Source organism: Petaurus breviceps, unplaced genomic scaffold, assembly GCF_028583685.1.
Source record: "Petaurus breviceps papuanus isolate PSGF00001 unplaced genomic scaffold, PetGlider_PUasm1.0 90925, whole genome shotgun sequence".
NCBI lineage: Eukaryota > Metazoa > Chordata > Mammalia > Diprotodontia > Petauridae > Petaurus > Petaurus breviceps.
In genome coordinates, this window is record NW_027187380.1 from 22431682 (window position 1) to 22447637 (window position 15956).

Sequence of the window (15956 nt, forward strand, 5' to 3'; positions counted from 1 at the left end):
TCTGAGATGGCTGTTCCTTCCTTATCAAGCATCCTTATGCCACTTGAATTTGTTCTAAATAAACAAAGTCATTCAATTTAACCTTCCTCTATTTTTGAGGTGTTATTAATTGTTATTAATAACATTTGAGTTTATTTTAATTCTATTTTTAATTTAAATTTTTATTAAATCTATTATTTATTAAAATTCATTAAATTAATAAAATTAAAATTTACACAAGCCTCTTTAATGTAGCTTAAGCCTCTTTAATATAACTCATCACATGGGGGATATGGGGAGAAGCCTCTCCCTTCTCCACCCTTTACAGCTCTTACAATCCAGAAAGAAACATTTTCTGTCTTTTTCTCTATATACTAGTACCAGCACCAAAAATAGCACCAATGCTATTCCTCCCTCACATAGCCCCCATGTTCAATTAAGAGTATATACAAATCAAAAGCAGTTATAATAGGTTGTAATCTAAAGGTTATAAGGAACAACATAAGATCAGGAATTTTGGAAATTTTAAAGAACAAAAAAAGGAGTGTTTTTTTACAATAGTTTCTTATGGTATAGTAATATTCCATTACATCCATGTAATACAGTTTGTTTAGCTTTCACCAGTCTATGGGTAGGTCACCTAGGTGGAACAGTGGATAGAGCACTGGGCCTGGAGTCAGGAAGACCTAAATTCAAATCTGGCCTCAGACACTTACTAGCTGTGTTACTCTGGACATGTCACTTAACCCTGCTTGTCTCAGTTCCTCATCTATAAAATAAGCTAGAGAAAGAAACAGCAAACCACTCTAGTATCTTTGTGAGGAAATCTCCAGATAGGGTTACAAAGAGTCACATATGACTGAAAAACAAATTGATGAATCCAACAAATCTTGAATCATTTCCAGGTTCTTTTTCAGGAAGTTAAGAACATCTGAATTTAAACCTTGCTTCAAATAATTGACTAGCTAGCTGCCTGACCCCTGGGCAAGTTACTTAACTTGTGTCTGCTTCATTTTTCCTCATCTGTAAGATGATGGAAATAATAATAACACCTAACCTCCCAGGGTTGTTCTGAGGATAAAACAAGGAAACATTTGGAAAGCGCTTTACAGACTTTAAAACACTGTATTTTCATCCATGTTCTAGTGTCAATGGAACCTTTCTTTTTGCCACTGATCTCCTTAGGGTATGCGCTAAGCAGTGGGATCTCTGGATTTAAGGGAGGCAATGTGACATAGCAAATAAACCTCGATTCAAGTTCTTCCTACCTACTTGCTGTGTTACCCTGGGCAAGTCACTTCTTAGCACCAAGCACCTCTCTTAGACTTTAAGTTACAGATGAGTTGTCAATGTGCATCAGTGGATAATGATTATATACCAGAAATTCCCTCCTCCAAATGAAGTTACAAGTTCACAACCAAGCTTTGTTATTTTAGGCTGTTTCATAGAATAATTCAAAATTGCTCTTTAAAGTATTTGGACCAATTTTCAGTTCCTCCATCTGTTAAAATTATATCTTGTTCTGGTTCCCCTGACCACCTCCCCACTTCCCTTTAAGTCAGTATGGTAAATTTATAAGTAACCAGTACAAAATGACAACAGCAGAAAGTAAGATTGGAAAAAGGGAACCTAGAAACTACATGCAAATTATCTCAAAGATCAAAGGAACATAATTTACAAATTTTATCATATGTTAAACAAAAATCATATCCTGGGAACATGTGCAAAATCAGGGGAAGCCATCTAGACTCTGCTGTCAGGGATTAGGTAAATCTCAGATATGTTCCAGAAGAACAGCAGTGTGTCGAATGATGCTGATAATTTTGAGATTATGTGGACATGTTAACTTTAAAGTTTTATCAACAACTTTGAGAAAATTCAGATATATTAACAAAATAACCCCAAGGTGGCACAGATAAGTGAGTCTGTTCCTCAGAAAAGAGTATAAAAATGAGACCTCAAACTTCTACCCGCCCCAAGTACTCTTCCATCTCCTAAAGGTCCATGCTACTCAAGTGCTCCCAACTCTAATTCAGGGGTGATTGTTGGTCACTGGCTGCCTTCCTTTGCCACTCAATCTCCTGTCCACACACTATGTGCCTCTGTCCTCCCTTTTCCCCCTTGTCTCTGTACTTTATGTTCCTGTTTTATTTTGATTTGTATTTCTTTTTTATATTAGTCATTGGAAATAATTTTTCACTTGGTTGTTAATTAGAGCTGAGGAATGGTTACATGGTGTTTGATGCCTGACATCTCTAGGAGAAATGACAGGAGCAGAACAGAGGTGTGTGTATAATGTTTGTCAATCTAACTTTAGTACTGTCGGTTATAAGGGCTTGTAGAACATCATGGCAAAATTTGGTTACGTGGAGAAGTTCATCGGTATTGAATGCCAATTTGATGATGGCATCCTTGCATGGTTTATGGATAATACACAATGCTTTTGCATTTTCCTGGTCACCAATGAAGTAAAGCAGGGTTGTGTGGTTGTCCCCATGCCTTTTAGCGTGATGCTTCCCGTGAGGTAGTCAGATGCCTTCAATAAGGATGAAAATAACATTAAGGTCAACTACTGCATTGATAATAAATTATTTAACTTGAAAAGTCTACAAGCCAAGAATTAAGTGGATGAATAGTTGGTGCATGACTTTTTGTTCACAAATGAGTATTCACTTAATGCAGTCTCTGAGGCTGAGATGTAGAGTATAGATCAATTCTGTCTCTTACACTAATTTTTGCTTAACAATTAACATCAAGAAAACAGAGGTTCTCTACCAGCTAGCACCACGCCATCCACAGTATGGAACCATTAGTTACAACAAATGGAGAAATTTTGAATGCTGTAGATAAGTTCACTTACCTTGGCAGTTTGCTTTCCAAGGATGTACAAAGAGATGATGAGGTTGACGCATGCATTGCCAGAGCTAGCTCAGTATTTGGGAAGCTGTGAAAGAAAGTGTGGGAAAGAAGTGGCATTAGACTGCCTACAAAATTGAAAAGCTACAGAGCCATTGTGCTGACCTCATTGTTGTATGCCTGTGAAACCTGGACAGTCTACCAGTGTCAAGTCAGAAAATGGAACTGATTCCATTTGAATTGTCTTAGGAAGAGTCTGAAGATCACCTGGCAAGATAAAGGTGCCAGACACTGAGGTCCTTTCTCAAGCTAACTGCCAAATATTCAAACTCTACCACAGAGAGTACCACTCTGTTGGGCTGGCTATGTTGTTCAAATTCCAGAAGTATGTTTGCTTAAAAGGCGATTATTTTATGGAGAACTCACACAAAGCAGGTACTCACATAGTGGTAAGAAGAAGAAATACAAAGGCAGTATTAAGATCTCTCTGAAGAACTTTGGAAATGATTGTGAGATATGGGAGAAACTGGCATAGGACCACCCATCATGGCATGTCCACATCAAAGAAGGTGCTGTACTCTATGAGAAAGGCAGAATTGTAATATTTCAAAAGAAATGTGAGATGTACTACTTTAGAGAAATATCCACTCCAAATATTCATATAGGCTATTTGTGCTTGACCTTGTGGTAGAGCCTTCCAAGCTCCAAGGGTCTGATCAGACACAGCTGGACACACTGTACCTTGACCCCAATGTATTGATGCCATTTTGGTCCTCCTTGAGAACAAAGGACAAACAAGAAGTTTGCTATTCATTTTTTGTCCATAGTTTACTCATTTCACATTTTTCTTTCCTTTTTATATTTGCTCTGCTTAACTCTTAGAAATATAAATTCTTGAAGGAAGAAATGTCAGCAGGAAGAATTGTCGTTTGACTCTGGTCACTGTGTTGCCAGCAAGGAGGCGAGTCTGATTCTCTGCTCTTGCCTTGATCAGTCTCCATTCTTTTTGTTTCCCTTTTTATGGTATTTTTAATAGCATTTTTTTTCTCTCCCTTCTCCCCCACTCCCTGTAGTGGAGAAATACACTCACAGCAAATATGAATAATAAAGCAAAAGCAAATTCCCACATTAGTCCTGTTAAAAAATCAATGTCTCATCATGCATATTTTGTCCATCACTTTTCATTAAGGAGGTAGACAACATTCTTCATCATCAGTTTCTTGTAATAATGTTTGGTTACTGAATGAATCAGAATTTTCTAGTCTGGTTTCTTCCAGACTACTTTCAAGTTTTACTAATGGTTTTTTCCTCAAACAGTGAGCTCTTACACCATTAGCTGGGATCTTTGGAGTTTATCAAAGACTGGGTTACTTTGTTTTCTTCTGTATGTTGCATAGATAATCTGTTCCATGATTGACCTCTATTTTCTAACCAGTACCAAATAATTTTGATGAATACTGCTTTGTAATACTGTTTTAGATCTCGTAATGGTAGGTTCTCCTCCTCCCCCTGCCTCTTTTCTACCACCCTGATGTGTGTTTTTTTTTCATTATTTCCCTTTGAGATTCTTCACATTTTACACCTCCATGAATTTCATCATTTTTTTCTAGCTTTATAAAGTAATCCTTTGGTAGTGTGATTGGTATAGCACTGAATAAGTAAATCAAATTAGCTAGCATTGTCATTTTATTATACTGGCTCATCTTATTTATAATAAAGTAATTCATACTTCTCCAATTATTTAGGTCTGTTTTAATATAAAAATATTTTACTATTGCATTGATTTAGTTCCTGTCTGTGTCTTTGTAGTTATAGTCCAAAGTATTTTTAATGTTCCATACTTTATTTTTTAAAATTTATCTTGAGCATTCAATTTTTTAAAAAATTGATTTCCAAATACTCTTCTTCCCTCTAGTCCCTCGCCTACCCATTGAGAAGGCAAGTAATGTGATATAAAGCAAATGAGAAATAATGCAAAATATATTTCTGTATTAGCAATGTTACAAAAAAACAAGAAAAATATCATTATTTGGAGCATTTTTTTCATATGACTATTGATAGCTTTGATTTCTTCTGAAAACCACCTGTTCCTATCTTTTGACCATTTATCAATTGGTCCATAGTTACTTTAAATGAAATTCCTCTATCTCTTGTTGCTTATTTTGTTAGTAATGTGAAGAAATGATGACTTATGTGGACTTATTTTATATCTTGCCCCTTTGCTGACATTATTTCAAATAATTTTTGGTTGATGTACTAATATCCTCTAAATAAATCATAATGCCATTTATAAAAAGTTATGATTTTATTTCTTCTTTACCTGCACTTATTCCTTCAATTTCTTTTTATTCTTTATTTACTCCTCAAATTCTTTTTATAGGTAGCATTCCTAGAACTATATTAAATAAGAGTGTCAATAATGGACAATTTTGATTAACCCTTTATCTTAATATAAAATCTCTATTTATCCCTATTATATATAATTTTCATCTTACGGTTTTGTGTGTGTGCATCTGTGTGTGTGATTTAAAAAGGAATGTGTGTTATATCTTGTCAAAAGCTTTTTCTGCATCTATTGATGTCATCTTGGGTTTTTTTTGTTGTCCTTGTTATTAATTTAGTATATTATGCTTTTTTGTTTAAGCTTGTTCTTCTGGAAAACCTGTGATCTTTAAGTTATCTTTTTATCTTCTGTCTTCAAGGTCAATCAATTTGACTTATATTAAACCTATGAATGAGCATTCATTTGCCCTTTTCAGATTATTTTCGTTTGGTACTTTTTCTTTGCCAAATTTTCTTCTACTTCTGTATATTTGAGTTCCAAATCAATCATTCTCTCTTTCAGAGACTCTTCCTTTTTTTTTGCAGACATTATCCATCGTGCATCCTAATTTTTATAATTTGGTGTTTAAATTATTTAATTTTTCATTGAGAGCTCTGATGTCTGACAAAAATAAAAATTGATACTGCATTGAATTTATAAATTGATTTTGGGACTATTTACATTTTATGATTATCTATAGATTTAATGTTGTACAGTGACTTTCTCTCCCACTAGGAAAATTCTTTTAATTCTTTTGAAAATATTTTAAAGTTCTTCTGTATATGTTTTTGATAGGTTAATGTGCAAGAAGTGATATTTTTATAATAATGCAATTAATATTTCTCATTTTACCAGTTTTTTTCTGGTTTTCATTTGGAGTTTCTTTTATTTTCCTTTGGAATTTCAATTATTTTTTTACTTTGTCTTTCTACTTACTTTATCATTTACTTTTTAAAAACTTTTTACTTTACCAAAAAGCACTTTACTGTAAATTTTAAAATGTATCCTCTTTTACTTTACTGTATTGTAAATTAAAGTAATTGATAATGTCAATTTTTACTGTTTTATTAAAAATATAAATAATCGACTACTCCAGTCTTTTATTTGAGTCCTCTTGAATATCCCAAACTTCATCTCATCTGGAAATGCAGATATTTTTGTCTTTTATGATACTACTTTATATTCTAAGTTCTATTCCTATATCTACTATTTTTAAAATTGAGTTAAGGAGAAATGATTAACTTTCTTCAACAAATAACTTCTCATTATAAAAGATTTTTACTACATTCTCTTGAAAAACATGAGAAGAAAACTAGGGGATTTTGACATAAGCTTTTTGCCTATGCTTCTAGAACTATGAAAATGTCATTGAATCATCATACGCTGTTAGATCTAAACACCAAACCAACTGGAATCATCTCATTCCAAATTTTTTCAATCACCTTCCTCTACATGATAAAATTCTAATGTCAACAATTTGGTCTACCAACTTGTGGTGCAGTGGGTAAAGTCCTTGGCTTGGAGACAAGAAGACCTAAGTTCAAATTCGGTCTCAAATACTTACTAACTGTGTGACTCTGGGCTAGTGACTTAATCTCTGTTTATCTCAGTTTCCTTGTCTGGAAAAAATGGGCATAATAATAGCACCTACATCCCAAGGTTGCTGTGAGGATTAAATGAGATAATAAATATTAAATGCTGGTACCTGGCATATAATAAACATTACGCAAATGTTAGCTATTAAAATAAAATAATTTTTATTTTATCTTAGATTTGCAATTGGACATCTATGAGGGCCAGATCATGGCAATACTTGGTCACAGCGGAGCTGGAAAGTCCACACTAATAAATATTCTCAGTGGATTATCTGCCCCAACAGAAGGTGAGTGATAAATTTCTCAACCACAAACTGATTGATAAACAAAGCAAGAGATATGGAAAAATTATTAATTTCCAATATGTAAAGAGACAGTGTTGTTGAGTAGAAAGAGCCTTTGATTAAGAGTCAAGGCATCAGAATCCTCATCCCATCTATGACAAGTTTTGCAATGCCTTATCTATAAAATAATGTATGTTATGCCTATTATGTGTTTGTACATACAATGAAATTTTTTCCCAACTGAACAAAACCTAAAATTTAACACAATACTCAAATGTTTAAATTATTTAAACATCTTTTGCAGGGTCTGCTAGCATCTATAATAACAGTCTCTCTGAAATGTCTGATGTAGAAGAAATCAGGAGGATCATTGGCATATGCCCACAATTTAATGTACATATTGATTTCCTTACTGTGAGAGAAAACCTCAGGCTATATGCTAAAATCAAAGGGGTTCCTTCAAAAATGGTGGAGCAGGAGGTATGTAAACATTTTAGAAGAGATAAAGTGGTGAATATTTAAATTATACACCCATGAAAATCTGATTATTTCTGTTCAATTATCTATATCTGGGTCAACTGATAAACTTTTGGAAGGGAGAGCCTGGAATAAATTTATCTACATTTAAAGGATAGTGAAAAGAAAGAGCTTAATCTAAAGAATTCTCAGTTAATTTAAACTTGCTCTTCTCTCTTGGTTAGGTGCAAAGAGTTTGTCTGGAGATGGAAATGGAAAGTATTCAAGACACTTTGGCTGCAAACCTAAGCGGTGGACAGAAAAGGAAGCTGACCTTTGCTATTGCCATTTTGGGTGATCCTCAGGTGAGTGGGATTGAATTTTAGGGTTTCAGACTGAAGAAAATTAAACTATTGATAAAGCAAATTCTTGTTCTTTTGTGATTAGAAAAAATATAGGAAGAAGTCTACTAGGAAATGCATGCAATCTTTTTAGATTTTTCCCAACCCTATTATGTATATATTCACACACTCACCCCCCCACACACACACACTCATGCATGCACACACACCCATTTTGAGACTTTTATGTCACTTTCCAAAAGAGCCTCACTTTAAATCAGAAGGTCTTTTTATTTGCTTTCATCCACTACAGGTTTTGTTGTTGGATGAACCAACTGCTGGATTGGATCCTTTTTCAAGGCACCAAGTATGGCACCTCTTAAAGGAGCACAAAGAAAACCGTGTGATCCTCTTCAGTACTCAGTTTATGGATGAAGCTGATCTTCTTGCTGGTGACACTCAGTTTCTTCTCCTTACTGTCATCAAGAATTTGGGGAATCAGGGAAGCATGGATCTTATCTAGGGCTATGTCTATACACAGTGATAGAAGATATGAGAACTTTTCTCCCCCATATATTAAATATCTGCAGTATGGTAGCACTTTTATTTCCGAAGGTATACTGGTGAGTACATCAGTGAGTTGAATCTGAAGACTTATTCATTTATTGTAAATTTGCTTGGCAAGCAACATAAGGAAAAAAAAGATTTTTACTTTTTCTTTTTATCACAGAAGTTAATTTGAAAACTCTAGGTCATATTGTTGCACATACAATTGTAAAATCCAGCTATTTCCAAAATATCTGGTTCGATACCTTGCCCTCTCCCCCCATAAATAAATCCTACCCCCCAAAAGTTCTGGATAACACAAAAATAACCTAGAAATTGTGGATATCTTTAGAATGCATCAGATTTGTTAGACTTCAGATTAACTCTTACATTTAACTGTAAGTGGTATATTCAATAGAGTGAGACCACAGAGTATCACTGTGTATCAGACGATCCTTTAAATTCCACCTTGTTCATCCACGTCCCTCTCCCACATAACATTTCTAAGTGAAGAAACAACTTCCTAACCTATTTTATTATTGCTTTCTTTTTGCTCAGATTGGAAAGTCTTTATATCCAGTGGGAGATTGAAGTGTGCAGGCTCTTCATTGTTTCTCAAGAAAAAATGGGGAATTGGCTATCATTTAAGGTATTACAACTTGAGGAAGTTTAACGATTTGTTGTTTCAATACTTCTAAGTATTTAAGGAATTTGACTAATATAAAGGATAGTCCTTGAAGTTTGAAGCATATAATTTTAAGAAAAAAATATATTTACTGTTCCACACAACAGAAACCATATATATGGAACTCATTACCTATGAGGAAATCTAAATAAAGTCTGAATTAGCTCTGAGGGGGCTCAGGTTCTGTATCACCCTCAAATAGCCACTCTTAAACTGTAATAGAAAGAATTATCTTTGCTAAAGCGATCAAGAGATATGAAGATACTAGAAATTAAAGATCCCTGATGAGGAGTCAGACTTAATAACAATCATAGCCAAATGTGGGGTCAGCAGATACGGCTCCCTATGTCTCTTTATCCCTCATGGATATTTGTCCTAAGTCATAATAGCAGCATTCCATGAGAATAGTGAAGAACTTGCCAGGTCAAAAGAGCAAAAAAGCTTTCCTTCAGAATTCCACCTATCTCTCTCACCCAACAGAAAATTACATGTCACCCTGTGGGGGAACTAGATCGATTGTCAATGCAATTTTAATTTTTTCATAAAAAATGAGGCTCTCTGTGAGAATATGCAATTTTTTGACTGCAGGTTATATGTCTCTTTTCTATCTGTGCGGCAGCCACAGAGATATTTCCTCATTGTGATTTATGTAAATAAGTGAAACACTAAATGAGATTGCTACAGAATCTGACCAAAGCCTACTACAAAGTACAAGAAAGTTTTAGATGAATTATTGAAGGATGTATCCATACCAGGCAAGCATTACTAACCTTTTAAGGTCAGCATTATGAAGAGACTCTGGTCCCCACAAAGCATTTCTTGCCATGACTGTTAGGAAGAGAATATTTTTAAAAAGTTAAATTAAATTAAATCTTTTAAAAAAATGTAAGTTGCAGACTCATGGTAGTGTCTTTTATAACCTTGCATTCTCACGAAAATTCTCCTGTTTTTTGTTAAGAAAAAACAAATTAATTCTGCAGAGGTTTCTTGGGCCATAGTTGCTAAAAGTGGGATGAAATCTCAAATTGTGATATTTAGTATAGATAGTTAGCATGGCTTTACAAAATAATACAGAAATAACTTATTAGGGGTGAATAGCTATCATAGCCACCATTTCCAGAACATGAAAAACAATAATTTCTATTTCTTTTCTTGTTGAAAGAGCACTGTTATTTCACAACCTCCACCTTGCCATTCATTATACTTCCTAGAACCAGTCCCAACTGCTAGTGAGTAACTTATGATTTAATCAAAAGTTACATAGTAGAAATATAGTCACAATTTTCTACAAAAATCCCTTCAATATTTGTATTCCATGCTGTTTGTGTGATGATTTCTCTTCTGTTAAGTGTTCATTATTCCATAATTTATGAAACTATTACATTTTTTGGTGACCATCCTTAGTGGATAGTAAATCTACTAGAAGAGATTCAAGGGAGAGACATTTGTGTTGTTGTTAATGGTTCAGTCATATCTGACTCTTTGTGACCTCATGGACCACAGCATGCCAGGCCCTTCTATACTCCATTAACTCTCGAAGTCTGTCCAAGTTCATGTTCATTGTTTCTATGACACTTTCTATCCATCTCATCCTCTGCTATCTCCATTTCCTTTTCCTTTTAATTTTTCTCAACTTCAAGGTCTTTTCCAATGAATTCTGTCCTCATTGTGTGACAAAGTATTTAAGCTTCAATTTCAGTATTTGATCTTCCAATGAATAGTCTGAATTAATTTCTCTAAGTATTGACTAATTTGATCTCCTTGCTGTCCAAGGGATGCTCAAAAGTCTCCTCTGACACCACAATTCAAAAGTGTTGATTCTGCAGTGTTCAATTTCCTTAAAGTCCAAGGATATTTGCATAACATTTTAAAAAAATTATTTTTTTCCCTAAACCCCCAATTTGAATGCAACTTCCTTCCCTACAAGAGCAATAGTAACTCTCATTTATATACTACTTTAGGATTTGTAAAGAGCATTACGTTTATTATTTCATTTGTTCCTCATGACAGTTTTGTGAAGTAGATGATATTTACACCACTTTATAGGAAACTGAGGTTCAGTGAGGTTAAATGATTTGCCCAGGATTATATAGCTGAATGTACAATCTCAGTGTTCTTTTATGAAAATTAACTTGCCACTCAAGTAAGGAAACCCCACCCCACTCCACCACAAGAAATAGTATGTTCCATGAATAATTAATGGATAACTGGGCTATTTGCATAGAGGAAGTTAAAATGGGCCAGCTATATATAGGTACCTTAGAATCATCTGTGCTTGTCACTTGCTTAGAAGCCTGTTGAATGAGGCAAGAGCTTTTTCCCCTCTACATTTTAATAAATTCAGTTATGTTCAACAAATATTTATTGGGTGGGCTCTGGTGCTCAGAGCACTGTACTAGCTTGGAGGAATAAGGGCAATAGGAATACTGATCACTAATCTCATGTAGTGATTGTCTAAGTGGGGTTTATGGCACATAGGAATGAAGGAGGAAGGAAGGAACGAACGAACGAACGAAGGAAGAATGGAAAGAAGGAAGGAACGAAGAAGGGAAGGAAGGAAGGAAGAAGGGAAAGGAGGAAGGAAGAAGGGAAGGGAGGAAGGAAGAAAGGAAGGAAAGAAGGAAGGGAAGGAAGGAAGGGAGAGGGAGGAAATAAGTATTTTAAAGTACCTACTATATGCCAAACAATATGCTAAATATATTACAAACATTATCTCATTTGATCCTTACAACAACCCTAGGAATAAGTGTTATTATTATCACCATTTTATACTTGAGGAAACTGAGGCAAAAAGAAGTTAAGTGACTTGCTCAGGGTTACACAGTTAATAAATGTATTTTTAGTTACATCTTACTGACTCCAGGCCCAATACTCTATCCATTGGGCCACCTCTGAATCTCTATACACTACAAAAATTGACAATGTTCTATTACAGAAAGGAGTTCCAGAGGAACCTGACTGGGAGAAATAACAATAGAGATGGGCTTTAAAGGATGTGTGGAATTTCATCAATAATTTGAGTTACTAAGAAGAAATTCACAGCTATCCACAAACAGTAATTTCCTTACAAATTCTAAGGTTAGGTTTGGAACTTTTGATAAGTAATTTTGTCAGGACAAAGGAACCAAAATGCAGGATGAAAAAAAGGAAAAAGAACATAATAAGGTGATAAGAATTGGAAAAGATGATCTGAAGGTCCCTTTCAGTATTAGGATGCTACAATTATATAAAATGTTATTGAATGACATTATATAATGAAACCCATAAATTATAACTCTAGTTCTTTCATATGAATATGCCTGATCTCCCCTCACCCCCATCATTCTCCTCCAAATGATACATATCTCATAGCCTGTGATTTTATTTTGTTTACATTAAAAAAATATTTTGGACTCACAGGTCAGAACACAAATACAGAATAGAGAAAGGAAACAAAAATATATCATAAACTTAAATATTGGAACTTAAACCCAATGAAAGAAAAAAAAGCACATCATATGCATAGCAGAACATGAGAGGATTCAAAATATGTAATATGATAAATAATACACATTGTGTTGAGAATCGTCCATCTTTGCTTCCTCGTAAGTTTTCTTTCGATCTCTGCTGTGCATTTTTTACTTTGTTCTTTTTTCCTCCCCCCATCCCCCAGAAGGCCACAAAAAAGTTTAGAAATGTTTCTCTATAATTATAGATATAAACATACACATATATACATACATAGATAAATTTATACTTTCCCAAACCAATTGTACTCCTGATATTTGTTTTTATGTATGTGAATATCTCTTATTTCCTATCCCTCCTGCCTCATTTACTTCACTTCTCCCCACTACCTTGCCCTCCTATTACTTGCCTACCCCTCTCCAAGGATCCCTCCCCTTTCCTCCCATTCCCATAAATCTAAACACCCTTCTATACACCCATTTATCTACCCCCTCACCCTCCCCTCTAAAAATTCCTCCCTTGCTCTCTCCTTCTCCCTATGAACTTACCTTTTATTTCTTTTGAATTTAGAAGACTTTTATACTCTTCTAAATATGTATGTACTGTTCCCTCTTAAATCCATTCTCAATGAAAGTAGGTTATCAGAACTACAAGCCCTCTTCCCCCATCTAATTCCTCTGTATCATTTCTTCCTCTTGCACCTCATTTGTATAAAATAATCACTCTTTTTAACTGTTCCTAAATGGTTTTACTTTTTAAATTCATACCATACTCAGGTTTAACCCAATCTTTCTTATGAGATACCCAATTATTAATAAGAATCTTAGACATACATTTTACACATATAAAAAGTAAACAGCCTGTACTTATAGATCCCTTATAATCAGTCTTTGTTATGTGCCTTATATTTCTCTTGGTTCTTGTATGTCAAATCTTTTAATAAGTTCAAGACTTTTTTTTAACAAAGTATTGAAAGCCCGAGAGTATCAAATGTTCATTTTTTTTTTCATTCAGGATAATACCGAACTTTGCAGGGTATGATATTTTTGGCCAGAGTCCCAGTTCTTCTGCTCTTTGATACTTTGTGTTACAAGACCTCTACTCCTTTAGTATTTGTGCTTCTAGGTCTTGTGTAATTCTAATTGTGGCACCATAATATTTAAATTGTTTAAAGCTTGATGCTTTTAATATTTTTCCTTGAGCTACGGATGAAATTTGTCTATGATATTGCTATGAGTTTTCCTAGTGGTGCTAGATGGATTTTTTTTTACTATTTCTACTTTCTCCCTTGTTCTAATGTTTTAGGACAATGTTATTTAATTATTTCTTGTATCATCGTATCAAGATTCTTTTTTTAATCATAACTTTCAGTTAGTCTGATTATTTTGTATTTTCTTGATCTATTCTCCAAATCTATTGCTTTTCTTATAAGAAGCTTCACTTTCTCTTCTATTTTTTCATTATTCATATTTTGTTTAATTATTTCTTGATCTCTTATAAAACTATAAAACTTCACTTTGCCCAATTTTAATTTTTAAGGTGTCATTTTTCTTCTTAAAACTCTGGATTTCTTTTTCTAATTGGTTGAATTTCCTTTCATAACCTTCTTGTTTTTCTTAGATTATTCTTATTTATTTATTTTTTTTAGTTTTTCCTCCATCTCTGTCATTTGATTTTTGAATTCTTTTTAAAGATCTATGAATTCTTTTTGGGCAAGTGTCCATTTGATGCTACTCTTTGGGGGTTTCTTTACTTTAATATTCTCTTCTGAAGATGAACCCTGATAATCTCTATTCCCATGATTGCTTTCTATGTTTGGATTCTTTCTCCTTTGCTTGTGCATTTTTTGTGGTAATGGCTTAATTTTTGTAGTCACCTCTAGCCCTTGGGTATGGGATATGGTGCCTCTTGCCCCAGATCTTCAGGTCTCCCCTCTAGCCTGAAACCAAGGCCAAACCTCCAACATCCTGTAAGTGCCCATAGCCAGGGGCTTTCTACCTCACTGCTTCTGCACTCACCAGGTATGTGCTTGTTTCTTCTTGTCCCCAACGCTTTTTTTCAGCACAGCTGAGTCTGGTGTTCCTCATCAGCAGAGGTTCCCTCAATCTTCACTGGCACAGACTCCCAACTCCCCCACTATTCCCCTGGGGGAAGGGGGTGGAAAAGTTACTGTTACTAGGGCTGAGACAGCCTCTCAGACCCTAGCCTGGAGGTGTTTACTCTTTATGGGGACCAAACCTTAGCCTGGGATTTTTCTTCTGATCTTCTCAAATTGTCCCAGGAAGACTCTCAGTTGTGTCCCTATTCTTATTTATTTCCACCCACATTTTGTTCACCAGTAAGTGTGGGAAAATCTTGAGAGCTTGGAATTTTCTGACCTATTCAGTCATCTTCCCAGAATCCTCCAAATTTTATTAATCTTCTGAAATGCCTGGTAAAATGTCTTGAACACAATAAAAACTGACTTTTTTCCTAAGGTGATATTGGTGATGATGGAAACAAATACAAATAAGTTACACTCATTTTTTTCTTTATCATTTTTCAGTTTGCAGAGAAATGAATCTTGTGACACAGAGAGAATAACATCACTCATTAAACATCATATTCCTGATGCCAAATTAACTGCAGAAAGTGAAGAAAAACTTGTATACACATTGCCCTTGGAAAGGACAGCTTTATTTCCAGGTAACATAATAAGGGTAATTAAAAGCAAAATTTAGAAATAATACTAAAATGAGAAAATCAATTTTGGGAACAATTAATTTGAAGAAGAATGAAAGATTACTATTTGAAGACATTGGCAGTTTTAAGTTTGTTTTTAAAAAGGTGATTATGATAGCATAAGAATATTTTGAAAGATATAAGGACAAATATAACGATATATTGGATACTATCTATATAACAATAAATTGAAAAAAGCTAAAGAATTTTACTTTGGAGAAGAGAAAACAGAGGAGGTATGTGATAGCTGTAATAAGAAATTTGAAGCACTATTATGAGAAAGAGGGATTGAACTTCTGAAAGTTTTACTTTACTACAGGGTAAAAACTATAAGTAATGACTAAAAGTTTTAGAAATACAGATTTTGGTTTCATGCATGGAAAAACTTGCTAATTATTAGAGTAGTCCAAAAGTAGGTTGTATAGCCTTAAAAGGTAGTGAGTTCCTCATTACAAGCAGACTTGAATTGGAGATCATACCATAAAATGAATTCTTGCTGGTTTGAAGTATGCAACCTTAGACCCTTTGCAAACCTGAGATTCTTTGAAAGTTGCCCTGTACCAGTGAGAGAATGGAGGCCAAAAGTACTAGAAAGAAATTAACTGTTGAGATGCTATAAATATATGGAAGTAATATATTTAAAGGTCGTCTGTTTCTTAAGAAAGAATCTCTTGTAAAATACTTTCAATTAATGTATTGTATACTTTGAACATTACAAAAATA

The 15956-nt window shown here is 34.2% G+C and overlaps 1 protein-coding gene across 6 annotated transcripts in view; it reads left to right on the forward strand.

The window, feature by feature from the left end:
• The window catches only part of LOC138152592 (ATP-binding cassette sub-family A member 10-like), a 118531-nt gene that overhangs the window by 32538 nt on the left and 70037 nt on the right, over positions 1-15956 (forward strand). For all 6 annotated transcript variants that reach the window (XR_011166139.1, XM_069076554.1, XM_069076552.1 and 3 more), the window contains 6 exons: positions 6930-7040; positions 7342-7517; positions 7739-7858; positions 8148-8286; positions 8939-9029; positions 15058-15197. Coding sequence is in view for 5 of the 6 variants with exons in the window: in XM_069076554.1 (XP_068932655.1) it covers positions 6930-7040; positions 7342-7517; positions 7739-7858; positions 8148-8286; positions 8939-9029; positions 15058-15197 (777 nt within the window). In the remaining variant the exon portion in view is untranslated. The remainder of the gene's footprint in view (positions 1-6929; positions 7041-7341; positions 7518-7738; positions 7859-8147; positions 8287-8938; positions 9030-15057; positions 15198-15956) is intronic.